The sequence below is a fragment of the Branchiostoma belcheri genome, unplaced genomic scaffold (assembly GCF_001625305.1).
Source record: "Branchiostoma belcheri isolate BF01 breed outbred unplaced genomic scaffold, Haploidv18h27 scaffold30, whole genome shotgun sequence".
In the NCBI taxonomy this organism is placed as follows: domain Eukaryota; kingdom Metazoa; phylum Chordata; class Leptocardii; order Amphioxiformes; family Branchiostomatidae; genus Branchiostoma; species Branchiostoma belcheri.
This window is the reverse complement of record NW_017803910.1, coordinates 20,615-38,618: the sequence shown is the minus strand read 5'-3', so window position 1 is coordinate 38,618 and position 18,004 is coordinate 20,615. Positions and strand designations below refer to the sequence as shown.

Sequence of the window (18,004 nt, the reverse complement as noted above, 5' to 3'; positions counted from 1 at the left end):
ATTTTCTGAGAGTTATTGTTATTTTCCCCACAGGATATTTCGAACCAGCTGTCCAATCTTGACAATAGTATAACTACGTTGCGACGAGATGTTACAAACTTGCAACAAGTAAGTACAAATGTACAATGTACTTGTATATGCAATGTATTTTCTGTAAGACCCCACAGTCACACCCCTGTTAGTAGAATAGACTGGTCCATTGACCCAGAGAGGTCAAGACATTCCAGGAGATATTCCAGGACAGGACTGTATAGTGACCATGTCAGGGGATCACCTGGAGTTATTAGGACAATGTAGTTTTACTTAGGCCACACTGACTTACATGTAATTTTCTGGGTGACATCCTCTGACGACCCCAAAAGTTCATGTACTACTGTGATGTAGTGTGCGCGGGCGAATAGAAAAATTCCAAACCCTAAAAAATGCTGTTTAATTTACCACAGTGACTGTGAATACAAAATTTATAGTAATTGTGAATTTTCAGTTACTGTAGTACATAGACAAAAGCGTATTTAGATTTCAGTTGTTTAATTTCCTTTCTTTTGACCTGTCATCAGAACCAGGGTTCCACAGATGTACAACAGTTGCAGACACGATTGACAACCTTGGAACAGACAGTAAGTCATAACTGTTGTTTAGAGCTACAAGTACTTTCTGCATACCTACTCTGGTGCAGGTAACATTAAAATGGATAAACATTGTGTATGTATTGCCATACTCTGATGGAGTGACCGTCAACACACATTGCCAAGATGAAAGCATGCAAGAAAAAAATTGGTATACCTAAAAGTGCAAAATGGAATGAAATCGGATGAAATTGGACAAAATAGAATGGCAAATTTTCACCTACACCAGCCAAATTTTAGGATAAAAATGGAATATTTCTGTACTGAATTGATATGATTGACTATATTGACTATAATTTTACTTCATATTTCAGGTACAACAGATACAGACATCTGTGAACACTCTGACAACAGTAAGTATGATGACAGTATTTCACATCTGATACAATCTCAACCTTATTGCCTTTGTCAAGAAACTATATTTTTCATATATACCTGTAGTTTCTTGATGTGTAGTTTATAAATTAGCAGCATAGCTCAAGAAGTTTTAAATGGATTGCTATGGAATTAAGTATGAGATTACGAGTAGTGCTTTGCCAATCAAAATAATTACTTACTAAGATTATAAGCCCCCTGGAAGCTTTCCATAGTACTGCAGCGGAACTTCACAATGCATGTTATGTATGTTGTATTGTCTTGTTTGTCAGCTTGTTCTGCAGAATGTATTGCATAGTGTCCTGAGTCTCCTGACGTATTTTGCACTTTTTCCAGAAACTTACGGTGGACGAGTGTTTGAGTAACCCTTGTCGAAATGGAGGCACCTGTATGGACATGTACAACGGCTTTCTCTGCTCATGCCCAGAACAGTGGCAGGTAAGGTCCACACAGACAATGACAATGACAATGACAATGACTTTATTAGCAATGCCATACAGTAGTATTTATGTAGTATTGCCAAGATGACAGCATGCAAAAAAACATTGGTGTACAGAAAGTGCGAAATGGAACGAAATTGGATGAAATAGAATGAAATGGGACCAGTGTTCGAGCTACCTTGAAATATCAATTTTGTTCAACATAACATCATGCCATGCACTGAATGTTTTGAAATCTGGACCCTAGGTGCATTGTGAGGGGCAAATTTTACTGGTAGACTAAGCACCTCCTAGTTTTTGTCCCATATGATTGTCAAATGACAGAAAGGCAAAATGAAACGAAATAGAATGGCAAATTTGCACTTTCTGTACACCACAAAAAATTATATCAAAAGTTATGAACGTAGGATTGACAACTTTTTTTTTTTGCTTGAACTATCAATATCATTGAGTGGAACTCTTTGGTAGGGATTTCAGGGGTCGAAATAACCCTCTGTGTGCAACTTGGTGCAAGTAAATTTGGTGTCGTGCAACTAATTTTTTGCCTGCTTGCACCATGGTGCAAGTTTGCTTTATCCACTGTTACTACCTGTAGAATTACCCAATAATATTAATTAATAAAGAACTGGAGTGGAAAGGAACAAAACCAGAATCCATGAAGTTTTTCTTCATTTTTTGTAAGTAACAGAAGGTTACTATCTACGTCGCTGCCAGCGGATGTTTCCCATCACTTCTGTATTTTTGGAGGGTGCAACTATTTTTCTTCCGGTGCAAGTATTTTTCTTTTCATTTGCACCAGTGCAAGTTGGCCCCAAAATCTATTTCGACCCCTGGATTTGAACATGTGTGTCATCAGTTGCATTCTGAAAATATGATAAACATTGAATTGTTAGACAAACCCAGTTTGTGACTCTGTTCTTTTTTTATTCAGGGTGCAACTTGTGAAACTGACTTCAATGAATGTCAGTACTGGCAGGGCACTTCTAAAGGCTGTCAGAATGGCGCCACCTGTACCAACACTCCAGGAGGATTCCAGTGAGTTTCCTTATTCTCATCTCGATTACATCAGGGTTATTATTTTGGTCTCATTGTTCCCCATGCTTGCAACAAGACATGCATAGGCTGGCTGGAAAATTTGTGCCTGTCACAAAGTTATTGAGCATTTAATTTAGTTTATTGATATTATGAGTTTGATATACAGTCAAAGACTACCCTGTGGACTGAGAAAATGTGGTCTTCTTAGACAATTGGTCTTATACAAAAAGCATGGCAACCAGACAGAGATGCAAGTTTGACTGTATTTAATGACATTAAAGATGAACAACATTTTATTATTGATTGTCCACTAGATAACGATAAAGTCAATTCATCTATTGTCTTGTAGCCATGTTGTACCCACGTATCTGTCTGTATGTCTACATGTAGTTTAAGACCTTACGAAAGTCGCTGTACTTTTTGTTGTGTCAATAAATTTCTCTTGAACAATTTCTCCACAGATGTACCTGTACTGCAGAGTGGGGTGGTGCCCTGTGTAACGTCCGTGTTAATGACTGTAGCAGTGGGTCTTCAACAGACATCTGTGGGCATGGCACATGTGTGGATATGGACAGGACACAGCCTGGACAGGTATGGTATTCTTCTGTACTTCATCCATCCGTCCATCCGTTCCTCTGTCTATTCCTCCGTCTGTCCCTCCCTCCGTCCATCCATCCATCCATCCATCCATCCATCCATCCATCCATCCATCCATCCGTCCATCCGTCCATCCGTCCATCCGTCCATCCGTCCATCCGTCCATCCATCCGTCCAACCAACCAACCAACCAACCAACCAACCAACCAACCAACCAACCAACCAACCAACCAACCAACCAACCAACCAACCAACCAACCAACCAACCAACCAACCAACACACACAACACACCCACACAACACACCCACCCACCTACTCACCCACTCACCCAGTTTCCAATTAAAAAATCAGACTGAAAACATAATGTAATGAGATGGCATGCTTTTCCATTCTTTATTCATTCATACATTATTCCATAATCCTTCTCCCCACAGCTTGCCTATGACTGTATCTGTGATGACGGCTGGAAGAAGGGTGCAGACCCTAGCAGCCCTGCCTGTGTGATTGACATTGATGAGTGCACAGAGAACAACATCCCGCCCTGCTCCCATGATCCTCCTGTTCAGTGCATCAACGTACCGGGGACATACTACTGTGGACAGTGCCCTGCTGGTAAGTACAGTCAAGTTTCTAATGTTTGCAGTGGTTGCCCTGTCCATCCATTGGTTGACACTGCAATTATGCGTTTCCAGTGTGTTAATACTGTACTACAGAATTGTTCAATCAACTGTGAATTTGTGTTTATTGACTTCATTCATTTTACACTAAAACATTCCTTTTCTGTCATGGAAGAACTAGTACGCTGTTTCTGCTTTGCCCTTTGCATGTTGAAACCTTCTTTGTACACTTTTTGTCAAAAATATCATGATTTACAAAATCTATGTATCACACCTACAGGGTACACTGGCAATGGGTATGCCTGTGCAGACTTAAACGAGTGCCTGACGAACAATGGTGGCTGCTCGCAGGCACCTCTGGTGCAGTGCTTGAACACCCCAGGGTCCTTCTTCTGTGGCAACTGTCCTGCAGGTAAAACAATACATCATCATCATCAGTCGACGGTATTGGTATCAGTCGACTGTATCATATTTTTGGATGGTCTTGAGAAAGAAATTTGTCTTAACATGTTTCATTTAAATGACATTGTAACTTTGTGTGACAGAGGCTTAATCCATGGTTCTTTCTTCCCATTTCCAGGGTACACAGGAGATGGAAGAACCTGCACTAATGTTGATATCTGCAGTGTTAACAATGGTGGTTGTCACCCTCTGGCTACCTGCACATCCAACCCAGGTCTGGCACATTGACTTTCTATTCTTCCCCTTCATTTAAAGATCAAATCTTCAAGATTCTCGGTAATTTACAATGAATGATTTGTACTTGTATTTGAAGTTAAAGTTTGCACTCATGTAGTTGTTCATAAATAAACATAAGTTTTCAGTGTTTTCATATGAATGTTAGAACATATCCTTGGAATGCTATTTGCTTAATACTCAGTTATTAATAGATATGAGTAGAAAAATTGCATGTGGTTCTAAACAAAACTCTTTTCTTTCGTTGTTGAGTAGTACCAGTTGACAACTCTTTCCATGGGGTAACATTACTGAGCAAGCCATTTCTTTTATTGAACCATTGCTAAGTTGTTGAATATAGTAGAGGGGATTCATTCCTCAAGCTAACCGACATCTCACACACACAGACGTCCCTCAGTAAGACATCTGGCCATGGAGCTGCATAGTTCCCGTTTAGAACTTTGTGTGTGACAGGCTGAATAAAAGTTAAAACGGTAACTATATGGCTCAAGATGTCTTACTGATCGAGGGACGACTGCGTGTGTGAGATGTCGGTTAGCTTGAGGAATGAATCCCCTAGCCTGTACTATACATGTACATTGCTAAAGGTATTGAGTAATACTTTATATTACTCCTTTTATATTTATATTTTATCTTTAAAAACATTTACATTGTGGTACTAAGCAAGCCATTTCTTTTAGCCAGCGCTGGCAATGTCATGCGGCAGTGCCAATGTCCTACTGGGTTCATCGGGAGTGGGGTTGGTCCTCAGGGGTGCCGAGCGCGCCCCAACCCCTGCAGACCCAACCCCTGTCAACATGGGAGGTGTAGGGTCCGATCCAACAGGGTTTGTAACGCCACGGTTTTGTCTTTCAGCCTGGCATGCGGACAACAGATCTAGCCTGGTTTAAACCACCACTAACCTGCATGAGTTAGTATCAGTATTACTAACCCTGCATGATGTGTTGTTTTTTTTACTAACTAGTCATCAGTAACACGTACCGAACGTGCACGTGTCCGCCTGGTTACGTTGGTAATGGAGAGGGATCGAACGGATGTGTTCAGTCGGCTGGAGCATGTGCCGCCAACCCATGTGTTAACGGAGCTTGTGTGGTATGGACACTTAGACCATTTTTGTCTTCTAAAACATTTTTCCAATGCCTTGCTGTGTAGATTGTTAATGAAAATTTTGGCAACATATCTTGAAACTGTATCTAAATATGCTTTACTTACTATATGTATAAGTGACATTTGACATTCTTTCTATATCCAAGAATCACAAATTTAGATTGGTGTTGCCTTATGTTCATATAAGAGATATCAATTTATATTTTTTTATTGCTCCATAGAATACCAACAACGGGTATCGCTGTAATTGCGATCCTGGTTTTACGGGAACCAACTGTGACCAAGATATCAACGAATGTGCGAGCAACCCATGCCAAAATGGCGCCACCTGCGTTGACGGCGTGAATGGCTACAGTTGCACCTGCACCAGTGCCTTTACTGGGCCCAACTGTGAACAGGCCCAACAAAGTAAGTAGAGAGACTCATAGCAGGGCTTGAAATTCATTTTTGGGAATAGGTTCACTGGTGCACCCAACTTAAAGAATTGTGTGCACAAAAAAAGTTTTTGGGTGCATCTGCCCTGATGCTTGCGGTTGATTGATTATATAGAATAGAATAAGTAGAATGTCAGCAAAACTAATTAAGTTTCATTTTTAAAGAAAAGTACTACAACAATGATTTGATTTTTTTGTGGAATCTACCACCATCACAGTTCAGAGATGGTTGATGGGCCCTGATGTAAATTGCCTCCTTCACGCCCCTCACAAAGTAGTCCTTCTCCGTGTCCAGTATGTGTACCTTATGCCGTATAACTGTGTGGCCTGGGGAATCGATTTTTATGTGTTGTGAAACTTCAGATGTAGTGGCACTGTTTTTTAACAAAACTAATTGTTTTTTCCAGCCTGTGGTGGGAGTTTGTCAGGAGAGTCTGGTTCCTTCACGTTCCCCCTCACACCAGGACAGAACTACCCACATGGACTCAGCTGTGCATGGGTCATCACTACCACTCCTGGAAAGGTACTTCAAGCCAGATATATAAAATTATATTTTTTACTCTAAAGAAAAAAAACTTTTTAAAAATCCTTACTAACCATAGTTTCATTCAGGACTGAAACACAACCTTAATTTTCTTAGGCATCATCAAAGGATCAACAACAAAAATTAAAATTGCTTTGTGCTTATCAACGAACAACCTTTCACCTCTGACCTTTGAACCTTCCAGGTGCTGTACATTACCTTCCCAGAGTTCCACCTTGAACAAGCGAGCAACTGCCAGTACGACTGGGTACAGATCCACGACGGCGGGTCGGCGTCTGCGTACCAGATAGGGAAGTACTGCGGCACGACGGCGCCCAACCCGATAACCAGCACGCACAACCAGCTGTACTTCTGGTTCCGCTCGGACCAGTCAGTGTCGGGAGATGGTTTCACGGTGGTTTGGCAGTCCCAGGACCCTGGTACGTCAGGTTGAGGTTTTATTAAGAAAGGAAATGAAGATATACTTAAACCATGATAAGGAACTTTATCTTTGTTGTAACTGGGCCGCGTTAACGTACTGTTTCTTTGTTACAAGTGTATAGCTACTAATACTGTGTAATGATACGTGTAGTATGTTTAATAATTTTTAAATTATATTCAGCTTGTGGAGGGGACCTCACCGGTGCTGATCATGGGTCCATCTCGTCTCCTGGTTACCCCGGCACCTACCCCATCAACAGAGACTGTGTGTGGCGGATTCAGGTGTCGCTTGGAAACCAGATCACTTTTGCCTTCGCACACTTCGCACTGGAGCACCACGATACATGTGCCTATGACTTTGTGGAGGTATGTACTTAGTCTTAGACTAGTATATCAGGGCTCAAAATACTCAGGGTGCATGTGCACCTTAGTGCACCCAAATTTTGAGCTGTGCACCCAATTCATTTCTGTGGGTGCACCAAATATTTTCATAGGTTTACATAATATGTTAAATGTCGTGTCTAGTAGTAAACAACATCTAAGTGTAAGAAAAATGATAAATTAAAATCCTTATAGTACTTTTTGAAATGAAACATGATTGTATTTTGTGCTGACTTTCTTATTTTATATTATATGGTGCACCCCCCAAAAAATTTGTCATACTTTGTTGTGTTGTAATGTTTTTGTTTTGCTGTAGATTCTGGATGGTTATACAGAGACTGACCCCTCCCTGGGGAAGTGGTGCAGCACGCCCGACACCCTCCCCACCCCCATCACAACCATGGGGCCGTTCGCTTACGTACGCTTCCACTCGGACCAGAGCCTCACCGACTCCGGTTTCCTCATTACATACACTGCTCAACAACGTAAGTACAAACATTTAGCATGAAAGTCATAATTATAAGCCAGGCCACCTGTTAAAGTATCGCTCACATGCTGGCTGTGGCGGGGCACAGTTTATTTCAGAAGCTGTAACTTTCACGCTGGTCAGCTTGGCATCTCCATTTATTAGTCTCACACAGAAAACTGCATAGCAAGAGTGGGTATTTCAAACCCTGATATCAGCATACATGTATTCTCTTTTAAATTTCAGTTGGTGGAGGCTGCGGTGGGCTGTTCACAGAAGATGAAGGCATCATCATTTCTCCCAACTATCCCAACGCCTACCCGCACAACCAGGAGTGTATCTGGGTCATCCGTGTTCCCGACACAGAGGTCGTCACTCTGACCTTCACTAACATGGACGTAGAGGCTCATGGGAACTGTATCTGGGACTATGTGGAGGTCAGTGTTGCAGCAAGAGAAAATTAGACCACACTAATTTGATGTCTTGGATTTGCGAGCTGTTTTGGTCCTATTCAATATTGTATATTGTTTTTGCTGTTTCTTCTTTTTTCTCTTTTCCAAACAAATGAGGTCAATGACCTGGACCAGATGGCTGTCACCATGGTAACTGGTACTTGAGTAGGCACCATCTGGTTTTGAATTACATAAAGTAGCAAGTGGCAGGACAGAGTTTCAGGGGCTGGCCACTGTATATTATGATTACATGTTTGAGTAAGAATAAATAGAGCTATACTTTGTTACTCTAGGCTATAGATCATCCGGATGTTGTAAAGTTAAACATAACAAACTCAAAACACCACCAAATGAAATTCCTACAAAAATAAAAAAAAGTTTACAGTAATGTGGACTTTTCCGTCTTTAGGTGAGGGACGGTGGGGATGACACGGCTCCGTTTGTCGGCCGATACTGTAACCAAACCATCCCAGCACCCTTCACTTCCACCACCAATCAGCTGTTTGTCAAGTTCCGCTCAGACGCCTCACAGACCGGCTCTGGCTTCAGGGCTACCTGGGCAGTCAGTAAGTTCACTGCCATGTATTGCAGTTCTTCTTATCATAACTTCAAAGTTTTGTTGTCACTTTGTAATTATATATAGGAGATTTCTTGTTCATTACTGTAGTAAATGTGTAAAAGTGTACTACATTCAGGATTCAGGCAAAAGTCAAACCTAGAAAATGACAGCTCCATATGTATAGCGCAGTAACATTTCTCTATCATGTGTAGATAACGAACTTATTATCACTGTTGAGCTTTCACTAGTTTTATGCATTGTTTGTTGACCATTGTTTTTTTGTTTTTCAACATTAGATGAGTCAGATTAATCATGTGTAGATACTAGATAACAAATTTTATTGAAAATAAGTGAGGGCCAAGAAGAGATCCTTGTGGAACACCACCTAAATTTCTTCCATTGTTTTCACTCAGCTTGTGGCGGAGTCTTCACAGACCCAACAGGCACCCTGCTGTCCCCATACTTCCCTAACGCCTACCCACATGAGAAGGACTGTTACTACACCATCATGCAGCCCATTGGGAACACCATCACTGTCACCTTTGTAACATTCGATGTGGAGGACCAGACCAACTGTCTCTATGATTACCTGGATGTAAGTCTCATGAAATACATTCTAATTCCAGGCTCGAAATACTTAATTCCACACACTGGTACAGGTAACATTATATAATGACCTGAACCAGACAAATAATTGTACCTGCACCACTCAGAATTTGGGAAGTTAGGATCATATTGCAGACATGCAATACTGTATATGTCATGGGTTTAGATCTGGACTTTTAAGTGTGTGTTAAGTTTGCAGAAATATTTCTGAATTGCAGAACAAAATTTTGACCTTCTGCAATATTGCATTAGACTGAAAAAAAAGTATTTCTATCAATGATGATGACTGATGAGCTGTATCATGTATTTCTGTAGGTGAGGGACGGAGGTAGTGCTGACTCCCCCCGCCTGGCGCTGCTCTGTGGTACGGCCGTCCCCCCTCCTGTCGTGTCCACACAGAACGTCATGTGGCTCCACTTCCACACCGATGCCTCTGTCGCTAACAACGGATTCAGAGCAACTTACGATACTAACCAGGGTGGTACGTTCAATACTCTTTCTTTTGCTTGAATACAGTGAATAGTTTTATCAGTTTGGCAAGAAACAAATCATTAACATTGAAAAATTTTGTACTATTCGCCTTTTTTCTTTTCAACTACATACATGTACATCTATAACAAAACAACATATAAATTTTAGCACAAAGACAAAAAAGGCAGTTTACAATATATACATCACCTTTTATTAAATTTAGTTTTATAAGTCTTAGAGAATTATAATTACATACAATGTAATACAATGCTGCCTAAAAAACTCTAACATCTTGTTCTTCCTATGTTGACAGGATGTGGAGGCACACTGAATGGTGACACAGGTTCATTCACATCCCCGGGCCATCCGACTAACTACCCGCATGGCGCTCGCTGTGTCTGGTTCATCGAAGTTGACCCTGGCAAGGTCGTGCGTTTGACCTTCCACACCTTCACCCTGGAGAATCATGCCAACTGTAACTACGACTATGTGGAAGTGTACGACAACTCAACTGCCACTGGAACTGGTGGGCTCATTGGAAGGTGAGGTTCATTTTGCCTACTGTACATGTAGATTCAGTCATTTTGCACTCACTCACTCACTATCCGGTTTATCGTCTGTTGTTCTCAGTCTTCCGAGGGTTAGACGTACATGCACTGCAATACTGAGGCTTGATGGCTGCCCACTTGCCTCTGTCCTGTGGGTTGACGTTACATGTATGTAGGTGCAAGTGTTGGAAGTCTCTGTCAGACTATTTCTTCTTTGGTCAACCACAAGGGTTTGGACCTTCCACATCCAGTTTGAGAATGTTCTTAGGCCATTTGTCACTGTCCATTCACAGGAATTTAAAACTTGAAAAGGAGGTTTTGTAGTGTTTGAATTGAAGTTGAAATTGAAATGATCAAACTGTCTCTTGAATATGTTCTAAGGATTTTAATATTTGATTTTTATTTTATTCATGGACAATTAAGTGACACTGACATTAGCTTTATGAATCAAGGCCTGTTTGTGACATGCCCTATACAGGTATTGTGGCACAGCCACGCCCCCCGTGGTCACCAGTGCTGAGAACGTGATGACAGTCATCTTCCAGTCTGATGTTAGCATCGCCAGGGAAGGATTCACAGCATCCTATGTGGCCTTGGATGCATCTCTATGTAAGTTATCAACAACATTCAATTTGATTGATAACAGATACTCGGTAAAATCATGGTCAAAACCTTGTAAAAAAAACGTGAAATTTACACATATGAATGTGTATTAGTAAGAATCAACAGAGCAGACCATATATGAAGGTAAACATTATGCATTTGCTTTGCAAATGTCATTTCACTTGTAATTTATCCAGTAGTAGGGTTTGAATTTCCTTTAAGTGTTCTCTGAATGTTTCTTGTCACCTCTATCTCCATAGTGTGCGGCAATGCCCTGACCAGTGCGACTGGTATCATCGAAAGTCCCAACTATCCGGGCAACTATCCCCACAACCGTGAGTGTGAGTGGACGATCACCGTGCCAACTGGACAGCAGATTCGACTCAACTTCACCACCTTCAGCATCGAGAACCACGCTAACTGTAACTACGATTACCTGGAAGTCAGGTATGTGAAATGTCCAAAGTTGTCAAACTATCAAATACAGTGTGTCAAATAAAAGCCCAGAAAAGAACAAGAAATAGTCATGCCTAGTCAAATACCAGAGTTATCAACCAAGGATTGAGGTGTTCAAAAACTCATTTTTTCCTAGAACTATCCGATTGTACAATGTTAAATCACTCAGGTGTCAGATCTTGGGGTGCGCATAAAAAAAGGCTAGGGATAGCAGTTTTTTCTAGGTTTTTCAGGAAACACAATATCTTTTTCCTAGGCCTAACCATTGGTGGCCTAAAGGCTACATCAGTGTGCTAAAGGTTGAATTTAAGTACATGCGAACTAGTCCTTTGCATGTTGTTACTTACATACCTGTAATTATAAAACTTTTTGATATATAATTTCAGAAATGGCGGTTATTCCACGTCTCCGCTGATCGGCACGTACTGCGGTACGACCATCGACAATCCCATCATCTCCCATAGCAACCGTCTGTACCTGAAGTTTGTCACGGATTACTCGCTCTCTGGGCAAGGTTTTCATGCAGAGTACGATGGAACATCTACAGGTCAGTAGTGTACAAACAATGATTGTCATTGTGTTTTTGAATGATTTTCATACATATATATAATACTTGTGTACTATGAGAGTATCATAATACAAATCCAAAGATACACAAAAATACTCTAACAACTGGTTCAAAATCTATTCAGTTGCACCACCCAGAAGTTAAAAGGTATGGATCATGCTAAAAACTGTTCAACCACTTTTATAATTCTTAGTCAATGCAGCAAATAAAAAACCTCATACACCTACAACTACATGACTGTATATATTATAAACGTGGACCAGTGTAGGTTACATGTAGGTGCAGGTGGACATCAGAAACACCTATATAGCTCCAATTTTGCCTGCACTATCCTGCATATGCAGGTGTTATTTCAATCCGTGACTTGTGTTTTGTAGCATAACTTAAACTAGCTTTCTTATAAACCTTCCACATTGTTTCCCTAGGATGTGGTGGCACCCTGACCACCCCTACTGGTACCTTCATCTCTCCCAACTACCCCCTGCCGTACGACCACCAGGGAGAGTGTTACTGGCACATTACTGTAGCTGAGGGGTCCGCCATCTTGTTGACCTTCGTCGACTTTGACCTTGAGAGCCACAGCCGCTGTGCCTATGACTATGTCCGAGTGAGTATTGTATTAGTCAAAAATTAGAACTTACATTTGTAAATGCATTAATTTTGATGCAATAGTTTCTATAAGACGTTCTAACCAGCATCCATCTTTCCATCATTGGACAGAATTTTATATGCCACTCATATGATAGACTCCATCTTTGACAGGCAAAAATTGCCATGATAAGATATGAAAAGAGATGTCATCAAACTACAATGTAAGCTTAGTCTACCATCAAAATTTTCCCCTCAAAATGTAGGAAATAGTGTTTCAGAGGGTGAAGATTTCAAAATATTGTGTGGCGTCACGTGGTGTAATGGTAGGGCATTCGGCTGAGTTCAATTCTACCTACATGCCCCGACGTTGTGCCCTTGGGAAAGGCACTCAATACAACTTTGCCTCAACATGCCAGTTATTGTGCCAAGAAAATGTGCCAAGAAATGGCAGTAAATATCAGACAGATTTCCTCGTCATTCCTTTTTTTTAGCCACCTTGAAATTGCATTGGATGCCTTTAAAATAACTTTCTGTGCCCCCCCCCCCCAGGTGTATGATGGCCCTGATGTGCTGGCCCCGCTCATGATCAGCCTGTGTGGTACAAACATCCCCCAGCCTCTCACCAGCTCCACTCACCAACTCACCATCAAGTTTAGGGCAGACTACTCTGTAGCAGGACGGGGCTTCCAGGCCGCCTACCACAGCTGTAAGTCAATCTTTGTTTGTTTTCTATACAATAAGCAGTAAACATTGTCAATAGTAAAGTTATTTTATTCACAACTATTTGTTTTACATGAGCTGATGTTTCAATGACCGTCTGTCATCCTAGCCAATATAGCCCTGATGAAGATGACAGACGGTCATGGAAATGTTGGCTCATGTACATGTAAAACAAATGATTGTGAATAAAGTAACTTTACTTTAATATTTACCAACCTGATAAAATTATTCATGGATATACTAAACATCACTAAACTACAGCTGCCAGGCAACAAAGGTTTAGGTTTAGAAGCAGGAACAAGATATGTTCTTTGCATGCAACATCTAGGCAAAACCCATTGGAGCTGACACTATTAATGTTGAAACTATAGCCTGATTTTCAGTCTGCAAAATTGCAAGTTCCTTAATTCTTATTCTTCAATATTAAAAATATCTCTGCAAAATGCAGACTGTATGTGGATATTTCTAACACTGCCTTCTCTCCTTTCTCCTTTCTACAGTATGTGATCGTACCATCACTGGACAGACCAGCGGTGCTATAGCCAGTCCCAACTACCCTGACCCGTACCCACACAACAGGGAGTGTACATGGATCATCCAGACTACACTGGGAAATGCTATCAATGTCTCCTTCACCAACTTTAACATTGAAGACCACTCTTCATGCAACTATGACTACATCCAGGTAATACTTGTACTGTCAATCTTGACAAGTCAGGTCTGTTTGTTAATTGAAAAATCACAACATTAAATGAATCAACAATATCGTCATTAATAGACACACAATTAGAAACTTTCTCCTATGAGAGAACGCATCGGACAACATATTATAATGCAAGGTATATAAAAAGGCCACACCAAGTAGTTTTTATGGATGATGTCCTCTAGAGACCCTGAATCTAATGCGAGAGCAAGAAAAGAACAAGAAGGGCCAATAAAAGCAAGATGCCTAGTTTTGAAATATACTACTTATAAGCGACTACAAATATTAGGGCACAAATTGAATGAGAGAACACAGTGTAACAACCAAGTATTTTAATCGTCATGAATATAATAATATAGCAATAAATCAGTGGAACAGCAGTTGTCACCCTGTCCTGTTTCTTTCCTTCATTCACATCTTCCCTTATCCCAAGAATACAAGAAGCGGATTTTTTTTCTGGGAACAGGCCAATGTCAATGCGCGCGTGGAGTCATCCATAAAAATTACTTGGTGTGGCCTAAGAATGCTTTGCTTTTTCATTTTGTTAAAAACACATACGCAATGTTTGTCGTCTACAGTTCCGTGATGGCGGAGATGCCAACTCCCCTCTGATTGGCACGTACTGTGGCACGTCGACCCCTGCCGACCTTCGCTCTACCGACAACAACCTGTGGATCAAGTTTAAGTCCGATGCCTCCGTCGCTCGCAACGGTTTCAGGTTCGAGTGGGTTATGGATGGTAAGTCTGTACAAACTATCATTTGTTCTAAGTTAGTAACTTGGTTTTTTGAGATCGTTTGAGATAGTCTTTTCAGCACCAAGGAAAGAGGCCAGCCAGTTCGGTTTCTCCACAGGCATATGCATCATAAAGAATAATAATTATGAAAAATGTTCAAAACATTATGAAGTACAATGTAATAGGCAAGTTTCAGGGGAAAACTATACTAGCGAGTTCTACTGATTGTCTCTTCAGCACCAAGGAGAGAGACCAGCCAGTTTGGTATAATGTAATATGCAAGTTCCAGCCAGTTTGGTTTCTCCAAATCGTTTGAAAAATTGAACATTATTCTTTACAGGGCTTTAGCCAGCGCCCGTTTTACCGTCAATTGACGGTAATATGTCCCGTCTGACGGTAAAAATTTAAGTCCTCACCGTCAACATTGACGGTCAAAATCGTGGGTAAAGACATAGAGAAAACTAGTGAATTTGAATGAGCCAAGCGCGCGGCGTCTTTTCCAAACGCACGGCGGCGGGAAACCTAACTTCAAGGACCGTGCCGACGTCTGTTGACTCGGTTCTATTCTTCAATGTTGCTGTCTGTTAAAACAACATGTGCTAACGACCACATAAGAACAATGGCTTGATTCAGACACACGCTGCTAACTGTACATGACAATACGATAAATAAACGTGACAACGAACAAATGAATATCAACATTTTGAAAATGAACATTATGAACTGTACTTGAATAATCATACTATCCCAAGTATCCAAACGGAGATCGATCCACACAAAGTGGCCTTATTTAATATAAAACTTCGTCAGACCTCCTTAGAAGACTTGAGCGGGCAACATAAGGATTTCTGGAGGATCGCCGACACGCGAGTTTTTGCCGGCCACGTAACTCCCTCCGCGGCAAAATCCCCCATGCCGTAGCGAAATCGCGTCTCAGTGCTTACCCCCAAATCAACTCCATGGCCGCTTAAGTCTGCAAAGGAGCTTTAACTTCTTCATTTCGGTTGAGAAGCGAAGCTACAAGTGTAAAATCATGTACATGTCGGCCATTTTGTTTGCTACCCGAAGTCTTCCGAATGCTCTAAATAAGGAAATCGTCGGAAATCTGAGCCACATCGCTCGCTGTCGGTCAGCGCTCGGGGCCGACTCGGTGGAAATCGGAGGCTGTGACGTCATGACTAGGTTCATTTGCATGACGAAGCCGGCTGCCGCTTGAATCGCGGCGGGATTTGATCGTGTCAAAACAAAGGGAATAGCGGATTGTTCATTGCGTGTTGTCTCCTTGTGAGAACTATAGATTTTTTTTTCATTCTGGAAAATTGCAGATTGTGTAATTTTTTTTTTATTCTGCAATCTTGAGGGGTATTTAGAACACTGAATGCATGAAGTGTGTGGGAGGGCGTGATGTCGATCACCGGATCATGAAACGATTGAAGGCATTGATTGACGGAATTTTTTTTCACGTTGACGGTAATTTTTTTCGCGAATTGGGTTGATCTGGGGTTGACGGTAAAAAATTTCGAGCTGGCTAAAGCCCTGATTCTTTATGATGCATATGTCTTCAGAGAAACCAAATTGGCTGGCATCTTTCCTTGGTGCTGAAAAGACTATCAGTAGAGCCCACTTACTTGTTTCCATCGAAAATGTTTTAAACATATGCCATTTAAAAGAGATTATTCTTTTTTATGCACCTAATTGCATATAAACCAAATTGGCTGGTCTCCTTGGTGCTGAAAAGACAATCAGTAGAACTCACTTGTGTAGTATTCCCCTAAACATTGCATATTGCATCATACTTCCATGGTTTTGAACATTTTTCTTTTTGTTTCATATTCCTTTGGAGAAACCAAACTGGCATCTTTCCTTTGTGCTGAAAAGACCATCAGTTTAACTCACTTACTAGTACATGTTTATATAGGATTCCACTGAACTTTGCACACATGTACAACATTACTTAACAACATTTTGAACATTTCTCTGTTGTACTCTAGGTTGTGGAGGCAACCTGAATGGTCCTACTGGTGTCCTGAACAGTCCAAACTACCCCAACCCTTACGACCACCGTCGGGAGTGTCTGTGGTACATAACCGTGGACCCGGGAAGCAGCATACAGCTCACACTGCATGACTTCGATGTGGAGAATCATCCCAACTGTAACTATGATGTACTGGAGGTATGCAAACTCTAACTCTTCATTCTAACACTATGTACTCAGTCTAATAACTACAACTACATGTCTAGTAATAAGGCCTGGAGAAAAAAAATGTTGTGTTTCCTGTTTCAGTCTTGAAAAATAAGGGTAAAAAAATTAGGGATTTTTTTTTTCAACGGAGTAGTTCATTGCAAGGCCTATGCAACCACTTCTCGGCATTGATAGATGAGAGAAACATGGCTAGGTCAAGAGATGGCTGTGAATGTTTGATTTGAAAGCCCTCCTTGAACTCAGTTCTGCATGGCACTTGCAACATTACGTAACCCAACACCACAGACTCTCTGCTACAACACCAGTCACCATGGTGACAGACGTCTGGTCCTGGTCATTGACCTTATTTGTTTGGAGAAGAAGAAGAGGAAGAAGAACCAGAGCAAAAACATTATGTTTCCTTCTGCAAAGGTAAACCAATGTTATTTTTTCTGTAGGTATACGGTGGTCCTGACCTGGACTCTCCCCAGCTCACCAGAATCTGTCAGAACAATGAGTTTGCTCGGGAGATGCAGCTGTCCAGTACTGGTAACGCCATGGTGGTCAGGTTTGTGACTGACCAGTCTGTGAGCGGCCGTGGATTCAACGCCTCTTACGCTGCCATCCAAGGGGGTAAGTACTGAAAATAGAACAGCTGTCACTTCAGCCGAGTTACTTGCATTGTTCAATTCCAGCTTAGGATATTTTGATTTTCGTTCATATGAGGTGATCAATGAGACAAATAAAAAAGTAACATTCACACAAGATCTAAATATTTCATGTAGGTCTGAGATGTTTAAATTCTTGTTTTAGGTTGCGGTGGAAACTTCTCTACTCCAACTGGTATGATCCAGTCACCTAACTACCCCGATGTGTACCCTCACAACGCTGACTGTACCTGGACCATCACTGTGGAACAGGGGAAGATCATTGTCTTGACGTTCGACTCTTTCCTGATTGAATCACACTCCCAGTGCAGATATGACTTTGTGGCTGTGAGTATGAACAAAATATGCTTTAGGCCACATTAAGTTGATTTATTGGTTCTTGGATATTTTTAAAAAGACATGC

The 18,004-nt window shown here is 41.2% G+C and overlaps 1 protein-coding gene across 1 annotated transcript in view; it reads left to right on the top strand.

The window, feature by feature from the left end:
- Positions 1 to 18,004, top strand: part of LOC109474081 (cubilin-like) — a gene marked incomplete at its 3' end in the record, with an annotated part of 53,821 nt that overhangs the window by 15,398 nt on the left and 20,419 nt on the right. Inside the window, exons 4-33 of the mRNA XM_019774293.1 lie at positions 34 to 108; positions 558 to 617; positions 941 to 979; positions 1,338 to 1,439; positions 2,373 to 2,476; positions 2,938 to 3,067; positions 3,509 to 3,686; positions 3,972 to 4,103; positions 4,272 to 4,367; positions 5,068 to 5,213; positions 5,716 to 5,902; positions 6,336 to 6,451; positions 6,657 to 6,891; positions 7,074 to 7,258; positions 7,590 to 7,758; positions 7,986 to 8,176; positions 8,601 to 8,757; positions 9,164 to 9,345; positions 9,672 to 9,837; positions 10,141 to 10,369; positions 10,854 to 10,984; positions 11,239 to 11,425; positions 11,821 to 11,981; positions 12,428 to 12,609; positions 13,143 to 13,299; positions 13,814 to 13,998; positions 14,595 to 14,754; positions 16,743 to 16,924; positions 17,392 to 17,566; positions 17,747 to 17,928. Coding sequence (XP_019629852.1) covers positions 34 to 108; positions 558 to 617; positions 941 to 979; positions 1,338 to 1,439; positions 2,373 to 2,476; positions 2,938 to 3,067; positions 3,509 to 3,686; positions 3,972 to 4,103; positions 4,272 to 4,367; positions 5,068 to 5,213; positions 5,716 to 5,902; positions 6,336 to 6,451; positions 6,657 to 6,891; positions 7,074 to 7,258; positions 7,590 to 7,758; positions 7,986 to 8,176; positions 8,601 to 8,757; positions 9,164 to 9,345; positions 9,672 to 9,837; positions 10,141 to 10,369; positions 10,854 to 10,984; positions 11,239 to 11,425; positions 11,821 to 11,981; positions 12,428 to 12,609; positions 13,143 to 13,299; positions 13,814 to 13,998; positions 14,595 to 14,754; positions 16,743 to 16,924; positions 17,392 to 17,566; positions 17,747 to 17,928 — 4,581 coding nt within the window. The remainder of the gene's footprint in view (positions 1 to 33; positions 109 to 557; positions 618 to 940; positions 980 to 1,337; positions 1,440 to 2,372; positions 2,477 to 2,937; positions 3,068 to 3,508; positions 3,687 to 3,971; positions 4,104 to 4,271; positions 4,368 to 5,067; positions 5,214 to 5,715; positions 5,903 to 6,335; positions 6,452 to 6,656; positions 6,892 to 7,073; positions 7,259 to 7,589; positions 7,759 to 7,985; positions 8,177 to 8,600; positions 8,758 to 9,163; positions 9,346 to 9,671; positions 9,838 to 10,140; positions 10,370 to 10,853; positions 10,985 to 11,238; positions 11,426 to 11,820; positions 11,982 to 12,427; positions 12,610 to 13,142; positions 13,300 to 13,813; positions 13,999 to 14,594; positions 14,755 to 16,742; positions 16,925 to 17,391; positions 17,567 to 17,746; positions 17,929 to 18,004) is intronic.